Genomic DNA, 20,243 nt, shown 5'->3' with positions numbered 1-20,243 from the left:
CCTCCCATGATCCCTAATCATTATTTGGTGATCAAAGGGGACCCCCCTCTCCCCTTTTCCATAGGTGGAAAAGCTGGCTAGGTTAAACCCAACCTGCTTTAAACAATAAAGTCCCGAGCTTCCTTCCTAACATCAGCAGTCCTCTATTTGCATTTTTGGTGTTTTCTTCACAACACCATTCTGCTGACTCAGTGGCCTGCCACTTCTTGAATCAACTTGAGATTTACCGTTACTGCTCTGAACTGACTGCTCATAAAGGCTAAATTTAGATTTCAATTCCTGTTTTAATGGGTAATTATTCTGCCAGAGTCCAGGGGATGAGGTGTAATACATGCAGAAAAATGATCAGCCTCAGGCCTTGAACTATCAGTTAAAGTAAAGGCTTTGTTCACTTATAAGTGGTTTCTCTCCCCATCCGCTCCTACAAATCCTTTTTTGTTCCTTTTTTAAATACAGGACAGTCCGTTGGAGGGGCTTTCACGAGTGCAAAGTCAGCCATGTCCTCCTGGCTCTCTGCTCTCACTCAGTCACCCCAGGGCCTTGGAGAGTAGCTATGCTGGAGTGGATCAATGGCTTGCGGGTTTTTTGGTAAAAGAACAGAGAGCTTTACCAAACAAACCCAGAGATTCTTTGAAGCATCATGAAGATGAAGAATGGCCTTTCGAGCTATTTCACAGGATGTTGTTTGCTTTTTAATGCCTCTTTGTGTTTAAATCTGAGCCTTTGTAGAGACAGTAGCAAAGGAGCCTTGATGTAGGACAGGCTATATTTTCCAATGTACGCTGTTTTGTGGATGGTGAAGATGTTTTATGTAAATCTTGCCCTATTTTAAGATCCATCTCTCTAGACTCTTGCGTTTTTCGCACTGGCTGGAACAGAGAAGACATACTTCCATACACCCAGGAACACTTTCCCCCACCCTTTAAGAATTTTAGTTTAAAAAGGTCTAAAAAGCTGGCTGTAATACATCCCCCCATATTCTAGGAGCTGGTTCTTGGAGAAACTGCTTTTGCTCAATTAGAAATCCCCATTCTGTTAATGATGTGTATATATGATCGTAGCTCTTTTGTCTGGGGAAACTATTTCATTTTCCATTCTATATTTCTCCAGTAGGTGTTGAGAACCTTTCATCAGTGAGTAACTGAGTACCTACCTCTCTAGTAAAGTAAGGCTCTGCAAGAGAGTCAGAAGTGTGGCTGCTTTCTTTGTTCCTAGCTGCTATGGAATTCTTTAGTTCAGCGTGTGAAATACCTGCAGACAGAAGTATATGTAAGATCACGCCTGTGTGCCAAATGAACGCAGTATGGAGCAGAAATGGCCTGATGACAGCATGACTGTAATTTTACAGCACGACTGTAACAAATTTAGCCAAAGAGAATAAAGAGCGCCAAGGCTGTGCACCTGTCCCTTTAAAAAATAATAATAAATTTTCAACTGAAACATTTACATTCCCTCCTTGGCTAACTTCAATTCCAAGAGTAAGCAGGCCAAGTTGTTTGGTCCAAACAATTCTGGGTTTCCCCTTAAAATTCATATGTTATCGATAAAACATTGGGGCCTGCTAATGACAGAAAGCTATTCCAGCTTTGGGCTTCTGCTAGTTCTACAAAATCCTAGTTTGTAGGAGTAGATGGATATATTACAAGATGACTTTTATAGATGGGAGTCATATAACTTTATGCAGGTTTCTTATACCATGTGATGAGCTAAAACCCATTGTCTATTTTGTACAAAACAGAAAAGAGCAGCAAAGTTGTTACACACTACCATAAACACATAGTTGCACATCCATGCAGCCTTCAAAGAGTGTGTATTCGTTCACTTGTTATGGGTACAATGCTGCATAGGCCACAAAGATTTTCACTCTGCATTTTATATAGCTCAATGTAAAGAATTTCGACAATAATTGTTAATTGCAGCCTTTCTCCCTAAACTGCTGACACTGGAAACATATTTTTCAAGTTCATAAAAACTTCAAAGGTGCTAACAGAATAAGCCACTCAAATGACACTCTGCCCCATGGTTCGGGTCTCACAGTACTACAGGCGCAATCTGTGTTTACCTAGTATATTTTGTCCCTGAGGTTATCCTGCATGGCTGGTACCCGTTTACTGAAATTTTAGAAAGAACTGGGAATGCCATGGCAGGATAAACCAGAGCTGTAGCATCGCACCTCACCTTCTGCCTTGCCAGCTTTCATACAGCTGTATTGTAGGATCCTTAAGCATAAAGTGGAATGAAAGGTTAGTATTGTCACTGAATTTTTAAGGTGATAATTATAAATATTGTATTTGCATTCATAGTAATCACTCCTGGAATAAAAGTCCGGTATTTCATTCTATTTAAACAATTACACCTGGTGTTTCAGTACAAAAATCAGGCAGTATTTAATTGCATAATTATGGGTCAATGCAATTTAGAAAATGTTGAGACAGGAAATATAGCATTCCTTCTGATTAAGTGGAAGTTTGTTGTTGGTATGGCTGTGTGTACAACAATAGCTAAGCACTTCCAGCACAGCTAATATATACTGAACGAATTTGTGAGCCCCACTTTAATGGATTTGTGAAACAGCATATAATCTCATGTCATATGACATCACTGCTGTTCCCACAATTTATTACTTATTTGGGACACAAATAGATGAGACATTAGTCCCAAGTGCTTACCAAAGTTTCACTTCTCATAATCTGACGCATCTCAAATGCATAGAGTCCTCCACTGAGTTAGGAACCTACAAAATATAGCATGAGAAATGTTCTTGTGCTTCTAATCCTGTTCAGTGACTGTCTCATTAGGGGAATTTTACAAAGCTAATATAACCCTGTCTCAGCTGTTCTGGTATTTTTAATAACCAATTTATGGAGCAGGTTAGCATACAGGGTGTGTAGAATGATTTTCATGTAACACTCCCTCCCCCCAAAAGGTATGTAATTCTAGATGTGATTAAAGAGACCATATCAAGCACTTCAGCATTGTATAAATACTGAATATGAACACCTGTTTCCATATATCAGCATGCACATTGAAACCCACTACGACATATCACTCGGGGGGGGGGGGGGGATAGATTATATGAAGCCTACTCTACATAAGGTAAGCTACACTACAAGCAGAAAGCAATACAGCCTGGGATCTGTGAAAACAAATGTAACAAATTCATTAATGCCCCCTCCACAAAAATAACCCTAAGAGTTGCAAGTCTGATCACGCAAAGGTCTTCCTCCATAAACAAATGTTTAGGATGAAACATACTGCACAGAATACAAAGTTATGGCCCTTAGACTCAGAGGAATATGTTAAACCTCATCCTAACTAATATTTAGGATTGGGCTGTTACAAAATATTAAGCGTTATGCCTGCTTTCTGTAAAAATAATATATTTTACATCCTGTGCAGAGAAAGTGACCCTCAAATATTTTAAAATCTAACATTCAACAATATGTACCTTAATTCTTGAAATCTCTTCCCCCATTTATGTCAAATTGACCCATTTCTATTTTCTTACCAGCTTTACGAAACACAATACAAGGCTAATCTCCAAGCATGGGTTATTTTTAGCATAATGTGGTAAAGTTACTTGTGTCTGATCTTTGCTGCAACCAGCCTGCAGCACTGGTACGATCAAGTATCACATCTACTGTCAATGTGCAAAGAAGGTATTGTACCCCAAAAGACATGAATGCTGCTGTATATTTTGTTATAAAGAAAATAAAGAGATTGTTCTGCTTGAATACTATGTATTGCTTGGAAGAAACACAAACCTGGATGTGGCATGGGAATTCTTGGGGCATAATCAGGCACAGGCTTCATGCTGGCAACTGTATGCTACTTTGATCACTGCTAGGTGCAACTGAACCAATTAATTGGAAGGAGGTTCCAGCCTGGCTCTCGTTCACAAACAGGTATAGTAACTCAGGCTTTCCATCACCAGTGCTATAAGGCTAACTTCTAGTGATGGAGAAAAGCGATCCATGCTGGCAAGGACTCATGGGAAGTGTAGTCCATGGGCATCTGGAGAGCCACAGTTTGGCCACCCCCGCCCTATACAAACAGATTGAATCCAACCAACTTGTCTCTTGCCAAAAAGGGGAAAGAATCATAGACCACCTATACAAGCTACGCTGAGATAAGGATTTTCATATACAAAAACCTGAGATGGGAACTGCAGTATAGAACTGGGTGGGTTGTTTGAAAAAGCTGGCTGGATCCAACCCATCTCCCCCAAGACAAGTCTCCCCCATCCTATGTTGGTGTATTTGGTTTTTTCTTCCTAAATGCAGAACTTTCCACTTGTCCCTACTGAACTTCATTTTATTCTGTTTAGCCCACTTCTCGAGCTTATCAAGATCATCCTGTATTCTGATTCAGTCTTCGGTTGTGTTTGCTACCCCTCCCAGTTTAGTATCTAACGAGAATTGAGCTTCTAGATTTATTCACCACTTCCTCCAATTGTACACCTCAAGAAGAGGTATTCCTAAGGAGATTTCATATATTTTTTTAAAAACTTACAAGGGTAGCTTCTTGTCCACAACAGCTTATTCCACAATGTATGTAGATACACCTTAGGGTGCCACAAAATAGTTTTTGCTGAAACTAACCAACACAGTTGATACTTCTCTAGAATTATAGCTTCAATAAGATCATCAAGCTTTAAAGCAGAAAGCACAAGATGGTCATGGTTCTCTCTTCTACAGAATAGACCTTTTGCATCTACCCGATCTGGAAACAGATTATACATCTCATTAGAGTGGGGAAATTAGCAAGGTCTGTTTTAGATAAAATAAGAAAAAAAGAGCTAAGCAACACTTACTTTCCCCTCCTTTTGTCCCCATGCTGAAGTCGGCCACTGTAAGTAAATGCAAGGTTTGGAGGTGTGAGAGGCCTTCAAAACAGTATCAGATACTTCAGTTTCCAAGATACGCTCACAGAGGGAGTCTACACACTTCAGATTCTTTTTTTTAATAAATTAATATTCAAAATACAGTGCCAGAACATGATACAGCTCAACATGCTAGTATGATCCATCATGAAGCACCTGTGCTCATGTAATATTGGTGGCGCCTCGCTACTGCTAGTGGTTCCTGGGATTAATGCCAGAGCAGCACTCGTCAACTGCTCTCTTGCACAGAAAGGTAAGGAGTGTTCCTGAACAATTTGCTCCCCTTCCGCCTCCCCCCCCCCCAAAAAAAACACAACAACAGCTAAGGGGTATCTACGCACAGTCACACTACAGTAATGCTTGTTATTAAATTAACAAAAAGAGACCTGGGTTAATCCATACTACATCTTTGTTTACACGGTGGGTGGGATGGGAGGGGGGGGGAGGACATAAAGCAGCAGGAAGTATATATATGCATGAGCCAATGTTTCCGAAATACAGAACATGGGAGTCATTTACTGAGCCAAAGCTCCACAGAGACCCGCACTAGGAGGGGCTGGCAATTCTTATTGCAAGCCCGGTAACATAAGTTCACACCTGGTAAACTACCAGCTGCTCGGAAGACCTGTATTCTAAATAGACAGGTATAAGTTAGTGAAAATACATGCACCTAATAATAATAATAATAATATACAGCCTGACTGAACCCGCAGTCATTTTTGCCCTGCATGTCACTGTAAAATGGAAGATCTACCCTTCCTACCACAGGTAGATCCATGGGATTTGTTTCTTCTCTTACATGGCATTATTATACCAACACAGCTCTTGTATAGTAAGTGCAGCACATTCCATTACGCCACACTGAATCTACTTATAACTAGCACATACAAATATTTCCAGAACTCAGTCTTATACAACTGGAAGATACTTTCAGAGCAATTGACATACCATCCTAAAAACAGATGCTGCTTTTGTGAACATTTCCTGAACTAAATGTCTTCACAGGACCAAACATTTAGACAATAAGCAGATACTTAAAGCTTGTAATACACATAGGCTTGGATCCAGCAATGCGCAAGCAGAAATACAAACAGCACAGTTCCACCTGTGTAAAGGTCTTGCACAGCACCTACTCCTTTCCTGGCTTTTTCCAAGCAGAAACAGAGGGGTGGGGGGATACAATAAGCTTGACAGCACAAGCAGCTACCATATTTTTTTCCTTGCACATCTGTTTACACAAGCTTTAGCACAAGCAGAAAGTTTGTGCTGGATCCAACCCAGAGTTCCCATCAGCTATTAGAGGGATTGCTTTAGATTATGGAAGCATATCTGCTTGAAGGTTTCACTGCTTTACACTCAATGGCCACAAAAGTTAAATAGGGCATACAAATAAAACAGTCTTAACAGTTTTAGTTTCCAGCTCTGATCATATATATACATTTTCATGATAATCAATTACAGTCATGCAGTCTGAGTTTGGGGAGCTATACAGGTGGCAGTGTAACCATCTCTCCGTGCAGCTCAAATTCATCCGCTCCATCTGGTGGAAAGAGATATGGTGGGGGCTTCCATGGAGACTCCTCAAGGCAAGATGGATACAGCTTTCCCACAGTGCATCGGAAGTCTTTCCCTAGGTCCCATAACACCCGCTCGGAAATGTGCTGCCGCAAGAACCACCGGTCGAGGTCCATATCATATTGATAGGTGGCATACTTGGCTCTCTCATTCATGTGGGTTTCTCGTATGAAGACACACAAAGAATTGGAGATCACGACAGCTCTGACACAGGGGTCAGAATACCGCTTGGCAGGGATATTGGCTGCCGTGCGCCATTCGTTTTTGTTCACATCATAGACTTCCACCGTTACGGAAGAACCATCCACAGTGCTAGTGGGGAGTCTGATACCAGAGTTGCTGCCGACATGCAAGCCTCCAATGTAAAATATTCTCTCTCCAAAAGCAGCAGCTGAAGCAAAGCATCGACTAGTCTGTCTCGTAGCCATTTCCACCCAAGCATCCGACCGAGGGAAGTAACAGTACATCAAATTGTGGGCCATTACATAAATGCAGTTGTGAACAGCAACTGCTGTACTCCACTGCCATGCACAGGGCAACGGGCTCACCATGGCCCACTCATCTCTCTCTGTATCGTATCTTTCTACAGTTCTCCTGTTGAGCTCTCCGCCAACATTGTCCCCTCCAATTGCATAGATGTGGCCTTCACAGCAAACCAGGGATGGCTTTATGCGAACAAACAGCATTGGACTCTTTGGAAACCAAGTGTTCTGCTGGGCATCAAACCAGTAAAAGCAATTCACCGTTCGGAAGGCAGCCTGAAGTTTGCTTGTTTTACTGTGATTGGCTTTTGCGTTTTTCAGTGGAATCTGCCCACCTGCTATATAAATATCATTGTCAGGAGTTACAAGTGTGCCAACCTTATGCAAGTCAGCAGGAGGGCTGCAGAGCTTGTAAACTTTTTCAGCTTGTGGGCTGTAGCAGACTGAAGAGTAAAGGTTACCAGGATTTTCAGCAGCAGCTTCGATGAAGATCATCATTTCCTCTTTTGTCATTCCAAGCCTTGGCTTAAAAAACTTAGGCATAGATTTATACAATCCTTGAACCACAACTGACTTATCATTGGGTGGCAAGCCTTGAAACCAAGCCCTCTGTGTAACTTCAGAAAGTGCGTCGATCCTTATTTGGCTAAGAACAGATGACAAATACTGTGATCTAGCTTCGGTATTATACTCCAGCCACAACATGGCAGCTTCACGAACGGTCTCCTCCTTTTCCACATTTAAGTTGTCACTGCTCAAAATATCTACCAAAAGATCATGAGAGAGCTGCATGAAAGCATCCTGATGGTATACTGCTGTGAACTTGTGTTCTACCATCCTCTTAGCACTCTGTTTTAGCTCTTCACAGCTGAAAAGGTCAGCAAAACTCAAGAGCCGCACACAGTTCTCTGCATTTATTTTTTTAATTAAGTATTCTCTACACCGCTGTAATACATCTTCTACCTGCAATGAAAAAAACACTACATTAGAAGCAAAGTATTGCTTATATAAAAGAATACACAAGAACCACAACTATACACAAGTGTAGAAAGGTGAAGGGATCAGTTACAAAGGGATTGCAAGGGGGAAGGGATCAATTACAAAGTACTGCCCTCTTCCTACACAGAAGAGGAACTAATACTATGGGGTTGTCTGCTGTCCACAATGAGGGAAGGGGACAAAGTGCCTACACAAACAGTCTGCCAAGGCAGAATTCACCTGACTGGTAATATCTGCAATTTAACTCTGAACAATTAAGATTTGCCAGCTATGTACTATAGTGGCTCTAAACATGGGTGGCGGCTTGCAGGTAGGTCACAGGCCCCGGAGAGAAGAGGAAGAGAAAAAGGAAAAAGGGAATAGTTTTGAGAGGCTCAAAGGCAAATTTGAGCTCCCCTGGCATACTATAACAAATGGCCAAGAAAAATATGTAGTTCAATAGTGTTCTTTTTATAATTTATTAACACAAACACTTAACTATACATTTGTTCCATGCTAACTCATGTAGTATTTTTGCGTTTTATGGGAGGAGGCAGGTAATGTGGAGTTACTTCATAAGTGGATCCCAAAAAGAATTAGTACAGAAGTGAGTCCGAATAGTAAACTTTAAAAGTGGGCTGCAGGCTGAACAGTTTGAGAGCCGCTGGTGTAAGTTAGGCTTCTTTTGACTCTAGCAGACAACCGAAAAGAAAGAACATTTTTAGAAGCCAGACATTTTTTAGCAGTCTGGGTTTTGGAATAACCAAAGTTTCTCATCACTTCTTCCATAAAACCTAATCCTATCTTCTTCATAGTTTCTTGTAATTGTATTAAAGCGATGATTAAAGTATTATCTGTTCCACTTAATATTTCTGGAAAGGCCTTGGAGGAGGAAGGCCACTCAGCGCTTAACACCCACTCAGGGCGGCTGTCCCGCCCTGAAAGCCTCCTCCTCCAACCGGCTTGCCTGTCTGTCCAGTGGCCAGCCAATTGCCTTCTGTCCCCCACCCCTGACCACCCCCTTTTCTCTAGCCTCTTTGCTCTCAGACGTGCCTCAGTGCCTGGAGCCAGCAGCAGGTAAGGAGAGAGGTCCCTGGGCAAGGGATCATGGTGGAGGGCCTGCTAACAAAGGCCTCTTGGCCTGCTAGGCTGGGCCTGCTAACAAGGGCCTCCCGGCCTGCTAGGCTGGACCTGCTAAGGAGCTCTGTCCCAGGCCTGCTAACGAGCTGGCCAGCCCCTGCCCACCCAAAGCTACCTTAAGCCACCCGGCAGGGGGACGGGGGACAGAACCCTTTTCAAGGCCCATTCTTGGGAACAGGACTTGCAGTATTATTTATATTTCAATTTTGCACTTTCCCCCCCAAATCAACAGACAGAAGATCTCTCTACAGTAAATTTTAATATGTCAATTGTAAAAGGTATTTACTTAGGTATTCTGGGTAGTTTTATAGTTCCTTGTCAGAGAGCTTACAATTACTCCCTTTGTATGGAACATGCAAATACTTTCATGGCAAGAACATAACGTCCCTCAGGACAATTTTTGTCCATATCAACAAAATGCAAATTGACTTGAAAACAACATCCGTTTACACACTGTAATTAACTTGAAGTATTACATATTTTAGATAGCATTTCCAGACAATGTTTATCTTTAAAAAATTATAGAGCACACCTACCTGTAAGAAGCAGGCTGTTTCATAAAGCTGTTCAACTGTTGTGTCATTTATTGCCAAATTACCCGTGTAAGCATAAGTTATTATGATTTGTAAAGTGGCCGCATCCACATTCCTCAGATGGATATGGGTTTGTTTGCTTTCACTTAACCCGCTCATGAACATAGCCCTGAGGAATAAACATAAAATACATTAACCTAGCTTCTCATGTAATTTTCCTTTGTTTCAGATATTACCATGCCCTACCTGCTTTCCACTATATTTTTAGTTATTTATTATTTGATTTATTACCCGCCACTCCCAGGCTAGCCAGCTTGTGGCGGGTAACAAATATCTCCACAGTAAAACATAAAAATCCTAATCCTTAAAATTAACAACAGCCATCCAGTCCCTAAGCGCCCACCTCCACTAAACACAACAAGCCCCTACCATATCTTCTGCCAGGAGGGGGGATAAGCAGGGAGATGGTGTGATATTACACCTATAGTATTACAGCTATGGTGAGGAAAGCCCAAGATCTTTGTCAGTCTGGCCTCAACCAAAGACATGACAGAAGAGCTCCATCTTGCAGACTATGTGGAACTGAGAAAGTTCCTGCAGGGCTGTCACCTCTTCTGGGAGGCTCATTCCACCAGGTTGGGGCCAGGACCAAAAAGGGCTTGGCCCTCGTCAAGGCCAAACATACCTCCTTTGGACCAGGAACCACCAACAGATTTGTACATGCAGAGCAAAGGGCCCTGTGGGGGGGGGGAGGGCATAAGGCTTAAAACAGTCCCTCAGAAATGTGGGGCTCAGACCACTGATGGCCTTGAAGGTCAAAACCAGAACCTTAAACCTGATCCTGGATGCAACTGGCAACCAGTGCAGCTGCCTCAGCACAAGCTGGCTGTGGGCCCTCCAAGATGTCCCTGTGAGAATCCTAGCAGCTGCAGCATGGACCAGATGCAATTTCTGGATCAAGAATAAGGGAAGGCCCACACAGAATGAGTTACAGAAATCAAGCCTGTAGGTGACCTGGGGACAGGTAGGGTACTAGTAGCCTCACTGGCGCAGATGGAAAAATGCTGTGTAGGCTACTCTAGTGTCTCCATCGATAGGGAGAGGTCAAAGGTCACACCCAAATCCCTGGCCTCAGGAGAGATCTTAAGTTGCACCCTGGCAAGGCGTGCTTCCTGAACTGGACCCTTTCTTCCCAGCCACAGGACCTCAGACTTCGAGGGGCTGAGTTTCAGGTGACTCTGCTCCAACCATCCACTTGAGATGGATTGTAAAGAAACACCAATCAGATAAGGCAGTTTAATTCAAAGGTTGGTAGATGTTATAAGTATGTCATATTTGACCCCTGGATGGTTTATTCAGAAAAATGAATGTAAAATGGCTGAACATGGACCCTTCAGGAACTCAGGACAGAACCCACAGAGCTAGACCATGAGGTCTATCAGTGGCCATGGGTAGTTTGTACCTTTCTCTAAAGCTGCCTCGGGTCAAAGGGACCAGGAAGCTTTACTAGAGCAGTGCTCACTGTTGAAACTGCTTTGTTTTCTCTCTCCACCAGTTCTGCATCCCTTCTTTTGTAGTCTTTGGTAATGAAGGATACAGCTGGCAAAATTACATCATTTTTGATATTTACTTTCTGTCAAGCCACTAGTGCTGGCCAGTCACCACCTTGTACCCATGAAGACACACCCCACAAGCATACTAGATTCAAACACTCTATTTTGACACACAGAAAAAGTCTGACACCTAGACACATCATACATACTTGATAAAGCGCTCAAAATTTCCAATACTTAAGAAATCTGAAAGCAAAACATGGAGGAGGCATGTACATCCTGACATTCTCTACTAGGGCTGTGCGCTTTTAGCATCCGAAGTGGCGGGGGGGGGGGGGGGCGTGCTCTGCGCCTGCGTGCTGACCGGCGTGCTGGCAGCATCCCTCTCCCCCCACCCCCGTGCCACAGGCTGCTTCAGCCTGGAATGGCCACCAAAGCGCACAACCCTATTCTCTACCCTATTTCTGGGGACCCTATTCCTTTGAATTCATCCTCAGCAGCTTCCATTTCACCTAATGAGCAGCATGCAAATTATCTCCCCAATCACTTCACTACTTGGTTTAAAAGGAGGCATGCTGATCTCACTAACATTAAGATTCTAAAAGTCTTCAGCATCCCTGGGATCCCTCCTCTAATGTTATTTAAAATAGTAAGTCACCTTATCTCCACAAATTCAAGGTGGCTAGTGTGTACATACAATACTGTTCTGATCCAACCCTTCTAAGAGACCATAAATCAATGACAGTCTGCTTCTTTTTTTTTAGATATACTTGCCATCAACTTTAGGGCAGAATGAGCATGAACTCAACACTTTAGTTCTTATTCGCAATAAACAGACTTCCTCCCATAGTAACCATACTCCCTACAAAATAGTATGCTGTCTGTATAAATAGCATTATCTGACAGCCATTCTTTCAGTGCAGATTTTCTACTTCCACGGCAGGGTATGTGACCCTTAAAATGGTTTGAATTGTGAAAATTGCCCTAATGTTTTCATATTAGCAGCTTTAAGCACTTCAGTCCTCCATTTAAAAATTACCAGCAGAACAAACATTAAAACGATGTTATACATTGAACACTGATTATCTGAGTAGCGGCAGCATTTAGCACATTTTTTTATTTCAGAAAAAGCAGCAATTACTTAAGCACATACCTGAAGTAAGAACTACATGTAGCAAGAACCATCTTATGGCATGGGAATTCAGTACCCTCAACAATTAGAACTATGTCAGTTAGTAACTGCTGTTCATAGAACAGCTTTAACTGCTCCAGTAAAGATACAGCATATTCCGTATTAATCTGCCTTTCTTCCTGGGTAGACATGACTATGTTCCATTAATGTTTCCAGGATCAGGTAAGAGAAGCCAGTTGGTTTTGGCAGGACAGAGGTCAAGCAACCATTTCTCGAAAATGGAATATTCTTTGAAGCCTTTACAAGCTTTTAACAATGATGGAGTGAGCTGCTGAATCGGGAGTGCTTCAAACTTCAACCCACTCCCAGGTCAGAATACATTTATTTGGTGCCCATCTGCTCTCCTAAGACCTTCAAGAATGACCTGCCAAACTTCTCGTGAGATTTCTAGTGATGCAGCACATTGGCAAACAAATGCAGTGAGGTAGATATTCTCGAAGCATCTCTCAATCAGTTGCTGCGCTTGTGAAACTAGAAGAAAAACAACAGTTTCAGTAATTTTGCTAAGCTTGTTGTTACAGAACTTCTGCCTAAAATACTGTTTAGCAAACAATTTAAAATGTTTATTGAGCAGTTTAACCCAGAAAACAGGTACAAAAGCTTAAAAATGAATTCAATGCTGCCCCTTACTACTACAACACATTAAGAATGCCTGTAATTAGACATTAAAGGCTGGCTAAGAGTACTGGTGCTGAAGTGTTATAGAAATAAACTCACAACTATGTCTTCCTTCTCTGCTTGTATTGAAAATTTATCCTGCATAACCCCAAATACAGTTAAAGGTTTTTGCCTCTCCCTACATTAAGCAACATGGCTACTATCTGGTTCCACTGGTACATTTATTTATGTGTGTTTTGAATCCTAACTTTCCCCCCATAAACAGGCAAGGCAGTTGATGAAGCTGCTGACACTAGCATCAAGACACTGAATTCAAAAACATCAGCAGCTTGCCATCATATCCTGTTCAGACAGTCTGCCATTCAGCTTACAAATATACAAAGGCCTACTAACTCCCTTCAGAAATGGGTTGATAGTTCACAGCAAACAAGATGTATCTTCAACTAAGCAAGTCCCAGATCATATAAAATTTTAACGAGAAATACAAGTACTTTAAATTGGATTGAGCAGCAGATGGAGCCATTTCAGGAAGGAAGTACCACATTCTCATTTCCAGGATCTCAACAGTACTAAATAAAGTTTTCAAATCATTAAGATCATCCCCATATGTGCCTAACTTTGTAGTACCATGGTTTACTAAGGGCAGACTGATATCTAAGGGGGAACCAGTCTCCACAATAAATGTAATTAAGTTATCTTTAGTATTGCATTTATCTGACTTTCTAGCAACAGCACAGAATCTAATAAAACTCCCATCTGTTTGTTTGACCCTGTGTTGTCTGGAAACTGACAAACTCCTTCCATGACTTCCACCATACCAATCAATACTACATCTCTTGTACAGCTTCACTTTTAGTTTACTGTGTCTCGGTCACTTAACCACAGCATCCAAACACTGCACCAGCACAGAGACTGCTCTTCTGAGAGCTTACTCAATTAAACAAACATAACTGCAAAGCTACGGACAATTGTTGCCATTCAAGAATAGTATTAGGCAAACTGTGCAGTTTCAGAATTGTAATTAAGGTTTTTTCAGGTTATTATCTCTTGGATTAACAGTATGTGCAAATTTCATTGATTTGTAAAGAAAGAAAAGGAAAATCCAACCTACATTTTACAGGTACAAGGGAAGTCCCTTTTGGTGATCCCGTCAGAAAATTTCTGATTCTCCACAAAGCCAATCAGGGGATCTGCCATCACCCCAGAATAGCATTTTAGGGGGCATTTTGGGCTGTCATGGGAGGGTGAATTGGCCAAAATCACTTCCCTTCCCACCACAGATATCTATGTGGAATATAGCCCCATAAGAAGAAGAAGAGTTGGTTCTTATATGCCGCTTTTCCCTACCCGAAGGAGGCTCAAAGCGGCTTACAGTCGCCTTCCCATTCCTCTCCCCACAACGGACACCCTGTGGGGTGGGTGAGGCTGAGAGAGCCCTGATATCACTGCCCGGTCAGAACAATTTTATCAGTGCCGTGGCAAGCCCAAGGTCACCCAGCTGGCTGCATGTGGGGGAGTGCAGAATTGAACCCGGCATGCCAGATTAGAAGTCCGTACTCCTAACCACTACACCAAACTGGTACATCTAATAACGCGATTCTAGTTATAAATTTGGTTGACTTGCTATATAAACCAAAATTAAAAGTTAAAATTCTTGTCTATATGTTTCCTATCATAAACTATAATCACAATATGATATGGAACTAACAAGTGCAATCAGCTATGAGGTACCCCAATGAACTCCATGGAAGAGAATTAAATCTTTTTGAAACAGAAAAGCAGATAATAGTATCCACTGCACATCATGCAGTACTTTGAATATTCTAAAATTCAACTGGGAGATCGGCCTCACCGGCCTCAAGGCTGGCCAGATGTAGACCCTACAAGGTGTTCTCATGAGGACTCATGCCACTGCATTCTAGATGAACTGCAATTTCCAGATGAGAGTGAAGGGGAGGCCCATGCAGAATTCCAACTGAGCTGCCTTCATCATAAGGTAGGTGTTTAAGAACACACCAGATTCCTAACAAATTGTGCAATCATCAGCAGCACGTCGTGTAGACTGGGCAATTGTCCTTTCTTGCCTGATCCATTCCTACCTATCCACAGGACTATCTGGGAGGGGGTTGAGTTTCAAGGCAACTCCGCTTGAGCTTTCAAACAACTGGAAAATGTTTCAAGGGAGTTCTGGCCAGCAGTTCATTAGGAGGGAGAGCTGGGTGTCACCAGTATATTGGTGACAACCAAGACCAACCTACCAAACTAGCTGGGCTAGGGGGTGCATATTAAATAAAGTGGGAGACAGAACTGTGCCCTGTGGAACTTCACAAGGGAGCTAACGTGGTCATGCCCGATTGTCTCCCTCTGCAACCCTGTTTGTAGCCCTGGAGAAAGATCAAGCCAATTTAGTACCCCCCTCACCTACACAACATGAGAAGAGTACAAGCTAGATTGTCTATGGATTTCAAAATTTAAAGCTTTATGAAGAAGTTTAAGTGGATTAATACTTCTGAAAAATTAAATTATATTTCACTGTTTCTCTAATGAAATATTTCAGTTTAATTAAATGACACAAAGTTAACATGAAGTATTTTAAATTGTTTACTAGATTATAAGTAAGAATAAACATGCTAATTTCAATCATGCTGTATTTACGGCATAGCTAATATTTTGGCATTTTTTCCTATTCAAGTTTTGCGGGAAACTTTCATCCGTTCAGAATAGCGTAGAAGTTCTTTCTAGCCATCATGGGTTTTTATGTATTCTGTAAAAGATATGCTGCCCATTTGATTAATTGCTGCTGCAAGGAGGCAATACTATGTTGCACCTTAGGTAAAAGAAAAACACACTCCAGTTGTAAATAACAAAATGCCATTTACCATTCATTTCAGAAAACTAAGTACAACTTGCTATCACCTCCACACAGCACAATAAAATATTTTGTTTAACCATTAACAAGTTCACATATATATCCTTACATACCTATCAGCTCTGCTCCTGATCTTGAAGAACAATTAACATCTTAAAGCACTCTTGTCAGTCTGGTGTGCAGACAGTCAACAGTAAGGCCAGCATTGGAAAACACATTTCACAAGCACAATGACCTGGAATGCACAGGTAAACCCTTTTCAGTTTTTCAAGCCCGCAAAAATCATTTCAATATTTATGAGTATGCAATTGATAAACAGACCCTTATTACTTAAGCATTCAGTTTTACATCCTAAGCCAAAACAGTCACATGTGAAAAAATCTTTCAAGCAGTTGGTAGGGCTATATATAAATATAGTAAATAAATAAAGGGCAAAGAAAAGTTGAACTAGAGTCAAGCATGGCTAACTTTAAGACATCTCTGAACTAACGTGAGGAAACCAGTCGGAAGGAATTATGAATTAGTGCAAAAGATAACCCACTATGAAGGTACACAAAGCTCTGGATTTAAAGTCCTAAACGTGGCATGTTGTCCAATATTCTTACAGCAATAGTCAATCACGATGCCACACCACCATAAAGCTGAACCAAAATTTTAAATATTAAATGTCAATTACTCTCCTTCCAATAATTAGCACAATGTAGTTATTATATCTTCATAACTCATAAAGGGAAAAATTAAGAGTATAAATAGAATGATACCCACTATACAAGCCGACTCCTAAACCAGGTGAACCGTTAAATGGTCTTCCACAATAAGATGGACAGGCCCAAGTTGCTGTAAGACCTAACTATGCCACAGCTTTTTTTCTCCATGGCTCTTCCCCCCCCCCCATAAACCCAATCTTGTTTTATGAGCAATGTGAGAAGCACTTTGCCTTGCTTTCTGTTTTGTTTCTGTTTTTCCCTTTCCTTTTCAGATCAGGAAGGTTAAAGTCCTAAACCAAGAGAATAACTGTCCCTGTTTACCTGAAAGGAAGTCTAGGTTTTCTCTGACCAGCAGGTCTGGTCAGAGAGACAAACAACAAATACTACAATCTGGGGGATGTCTTAAATTCACATTCAATTTAGAAGTATGTATTACAATAAAGAGGTTTGTGCAGGAATTTTTAGAAAGGATTATCTTGTGTTGAAAAACATTCCAGTTATAGTGAAGACTGCCATAAAGGACATGTACATATTAGAGTGCAAATCAGAAGGTGACCCCAATAGATGTAGACTAAACATGAACTGAAACAGCCAGAGTGACTCTAGAGCAGTGGTCCCCAACCTTTATTAGGCTGGGGACCGGCAGGGCATTGGGCCGCGCCCGCAGGGACCGCGCGGGCCACGCCCACGGGCCGCGCCCGGCCGCGCCCGCAGATCGGGCCGCGCCCGGCCGCGCCCGCAGGCCGCACCCGCAGATCGGGCCGCGCCCGCGAGCCGCGCCCAGCCGCGCCCGCGGGCCGCACCCGTGGATCGGGCCGCACCCGCGGGCCGCGCGGGCGCGGCCCGGCCCTGATTCCCTCTCCCCGCCCTCCCCGCAGTAAGAAGCTTCCCGGGCCGCAAGCTTGCAGCCTGGGAAGTTTTTTACTGCGGGGGGGGGGGGGCGGGGAGAGGGAGCCACGGCCCGGCGCCATGGCCTTTACGGCCCGGCGCCGGGCCGCGGCCCGCAGGTTGGGGACCACTGCTCTAGAGTATGATATGTTGTTGTTAGATGCAAAGTTGTGTCCCACCCATCGCGACTCCATGGACAATGATCCTCCAACCCTCCTCTACCATTCCTTGGAGTCCATTTAAGTTTGCACCAACTGCTTTAGTGATTCTATACAGCCACCTCATTCTCTGTCGTCCTTCTTCTTTTGTCCTCAATCGCTCCCAGCATTAGGTTCTTCTCCAGGGAGTCCTTCCTTCTCATGAGGTGGCCAAAGAGTATGTTATACAGAGAAACTATGATCATGATAGAATTTCTCTCAGTGTGTTCGATACTCTCAGCAATACTAACTTGGGGTGAGCAAATTCAGCAGTTCTCATGTTATCCCGCGTATTCATGCAGTTCTTGACTCAGTCCAAGCTTCTGTAGCTGAGAGTGCCAGTTTCCTTCCCAGTAGAGAGCTACCCTAACATGACAGGAAGATATTAATCCACCCAGCAATATCTTAGGAAAACTATGGCTTCTATGAAAGCTGTGCCTCACCAAGTCATTAGTACTTAAGGCTAATAGATCCACACAAAATTATCATACTGCATATCCATGTGTGCTGCATTCCCAGCTCAGTCTCCAGGGAAATGCTAGCCTTGCCTGAAAACAATTCAAGGAACTAGTTGTAAGCTACTTACTATATGCATCCAGTGCCCCTCACTATTTACCCACAGCTCTCATCCTATTTGGACCATCTATTCAAACATGAGGCCTGCTTCTGATGGTCCCACTTATTGAGAACCGGCGAGTGGCAACCTGGGACTTCCCAGTCATGGTACCAAAATTCTGGAACTCCCTCACAAGATTCAGCTGTCCCCTTGCCTGTTACCAGCAGGTAGAGACTTTTGTTTTGTCTTCCCCTTCAGAGATCCCTCCTTCCTGGCCAGTATTTTAATTATTGGGTTTTCATACATGTACTTCAGTTCTGATTTTAATTGTTTTAATGAGGTGGTTTTTGTTGGTTTTAATTGTTTTAATGAGGTGGTTTTTGCTGGCTTTAAAGGTGTGATTTAATTATGTTCATTACAAATTCTTTAGGCACCTTGGTGGCTCTTATAAGGGCAGAAAATCCTTTATTTTGTAAAATAAGCCACATTATTCAGATCTCTGAAAAAACAAATTGCCAAATTAAAAAAACTAAGCAATTTAAAGTAAGTCCCATTGTCATGTTAATTTCTCTCTCACATTCTCAATGGCATCTTCCCATACAATCCATAGTAGTCAGTTTGCATTGCTTCAAGAAAATTAGATTTACATCTGCCATACACAATGTAGATGGCAGCAAGCGACCTGCAGACTTGTTCTAATCATAAGACAAACCACATTTAATTCACTTATTGAATGAACAGTGTCATTTGTTGCCAACCCATATGCAAACAAAAACAGCAGGCTCACACTCAGGCAAAAGTTCATCAAAAGGTATTTACCACAACTTCCCATCTCTAGTCAGCTTCGCAGGGGAATAAAAAGAAATTGCTCACCCCTTTCTCTGGAGCACTCAGTCTCATCACCCACCCACGAGAGACCATCCCTGCCATAATCTCGCCTCCTTCTCCTTCCAAGGCTGCAGGGAATATTCTGTAATTGCAGCCCAGCTAGAAGCCTCAACACAACCCCCCACCTCCTCCCCCCCCCAAACAACATTGCTCTGCAGTTCTTCCTCTCCCCCTTCCCATTCCAAAATGCCTACGGACAACCGCGAGCTGCAATGCAGACCTTTACCTGAACGGGAGGGGGGGGGGGAACAACAATAACAATCAAGTTCATTCTTATACCCCGCCCTCCCCAGAAGGCTCAGGTCGGGTAACACCCAACGAGGAAACTAACACCTTGCACAGAATTAAAACCAGCTATTTAGTTAAAAAGGCTTTTCACGTTTTCGCAACACTTCCACCAAATCGATTTGAGCACCGGGGGGGACGAGGCTCCTCTCTCCGCATCCCAACAGAAGCGGGACTCCCTGGACGACAGGGCCGGCCCCACGGCGGTTCCCCAGAGGCCCAGGGACTACAATAACCATGAGTCCCTGCCAGTAGGCAACATGGCATCAGTTCCCACGTACTCCCCGCACCTCAAAGCATCAGCTTTGGGGGGGGGGGGGGAGAGGCGGTGGCTGGCTGGCTGCCTGGCCCCCCACCTCCGCCGCACTAGGCCCGGGCAGGACACCCTCGCAGGCCCTGGGCGCAGAGCCCCTCTCCTCCCCGCCCTTGCCCTTCGGGAAGCCGGCGCCGGCCACCTCCGCTCCCCCTCGGCCGCGCCCAGGCGAAAGGGACGGGCACCGACGCCTCGTTCCCCCGTCCGGGAGAGGCGGGAAGCGCCGTCTCCATCTCCCCCCGGCCTACCCGCAGTCGAAGGAAGGAAGGAAACCGCTTCCCCTCACCGCCGGCCAGGAGCGCAGAATGAGGCGCGCACAAAGAAGGAGCCCCGGCGGAGGGATACACGGCGGCTGCGCGCGCGCTCGCGCTCTCTCTTCTGCCTCACCGCCTGTTTTCCGCCCGCCCGCGACGTCCGTTGAGAAGTGGAAGGAGAAAGAGAGCGCGAGCGCAGACCCGCCGCCTCCCTGCGCAGACTCCGAACGACTGGGGAGAAGGGAGGAAGGGCCGAGGGAGAGGCGCGCATGTGCGGGGCAACCGCCGCTCTCCCTCCTCCCGTGCTTTGAAAAAAAGCCGTTCGCCCGTGGT

At 43.5% G+C, this 20,243-nt stretch overlaps 2 protein-coding genes across 12 annotated transcripts in view; one reads left to right on the top strand and one right to left on the bottom strand.

Annotated features, from left to right (window-relative positions):
* Window positions 1–3,734, top strand: part of AVL9 (AVL9 cell migration associated) — a 32,842-nt gene extending 29,108 nt beyond the window's left edge. For 4 of the 6 annotated variants that reach the window (XR_013225575.1, XM_077304207.1, XM_077304210.1 and 1 more), the window contains one exon: window positions 457–3,734. Coding sequence is in view for 4 of the 6 variants with exons in the window: in XM_077304207.1 (XP_077160322.1) it covers window positions 457–551 (95 nt within the window). In the remaining 2 variants the exon portion in view is untranslated. The remainder of the gene's footprint in view (window positions 1–456) is intronic. The other 2 variants (XR_013225576.1, XM_077304208.1) reach the window with 1 other exon arrangement.
* Window positions 3,735–4,946: 1,212 nt separating this feature from the next.
* KBTBD2 (kelch repeat and BTB domain containing 2) lies at window positions 4,947–20,208 on the bottom strand. 6 transcript variants are annotated; one of them, XM_077304212.1, is made up of 6 exons: window positions 19,905–20,208; window positions 17,866–17,980; window positions 15,936–16,057; window positions 12,297–12,806; window positions 9,594–9,759; window positions 4,947–7,902 (listed from the first exon to the last, which is right to left on the bottom strand). In XM_077304212.1, exons 4-6 carry the CDS (start codon window positions 12,464–12,466, stop codon window positions 6,367–6,369), a joined length of 1,872 nt encoding a protein of 623 aa, XP_077160327.1. In that variant the 5' UTR covers window positions 12,467–12,806; window positions 15,936–16,057; window positions 17,866–17,980; window positions 19,905–20,208; the 3' UTR covers window positions 4,947–6,366. The 6 variants fall into 6 exon arrangements, with proteins under 6 accessions (XP_077160327.1, XP_077160326.1, XP_077160328.1 ...); XM_077304211.1 differs by lacking the exon at window positions 17,866–17,980; XM_077304213.1 differs by lacking the exon at window positions 17,866–17,980 and having other exon boundaries at window positions 19,943–20,208.
* Between the last annotated feature and the right edge of the window lie 35 nt (window positions 20,209–20,243).

Source organism: Paroedura picta, chromosome 11 (assembly GCF_049243985.1).
Source record: "Paroedura picta isolate Pp20150507F chromosome 11, Ppicta_v3.0, whole genome shotgun sequence".
Lineage (NCBI taxonomy): Eukaryota > Metazoa > Chordata > Lepidosauria > Squamata > Gekkonidae > Paroedura > Paroedura picta.
This window is presented reverse-complemented; position numbering and strand designations above follow the sequence as displayed.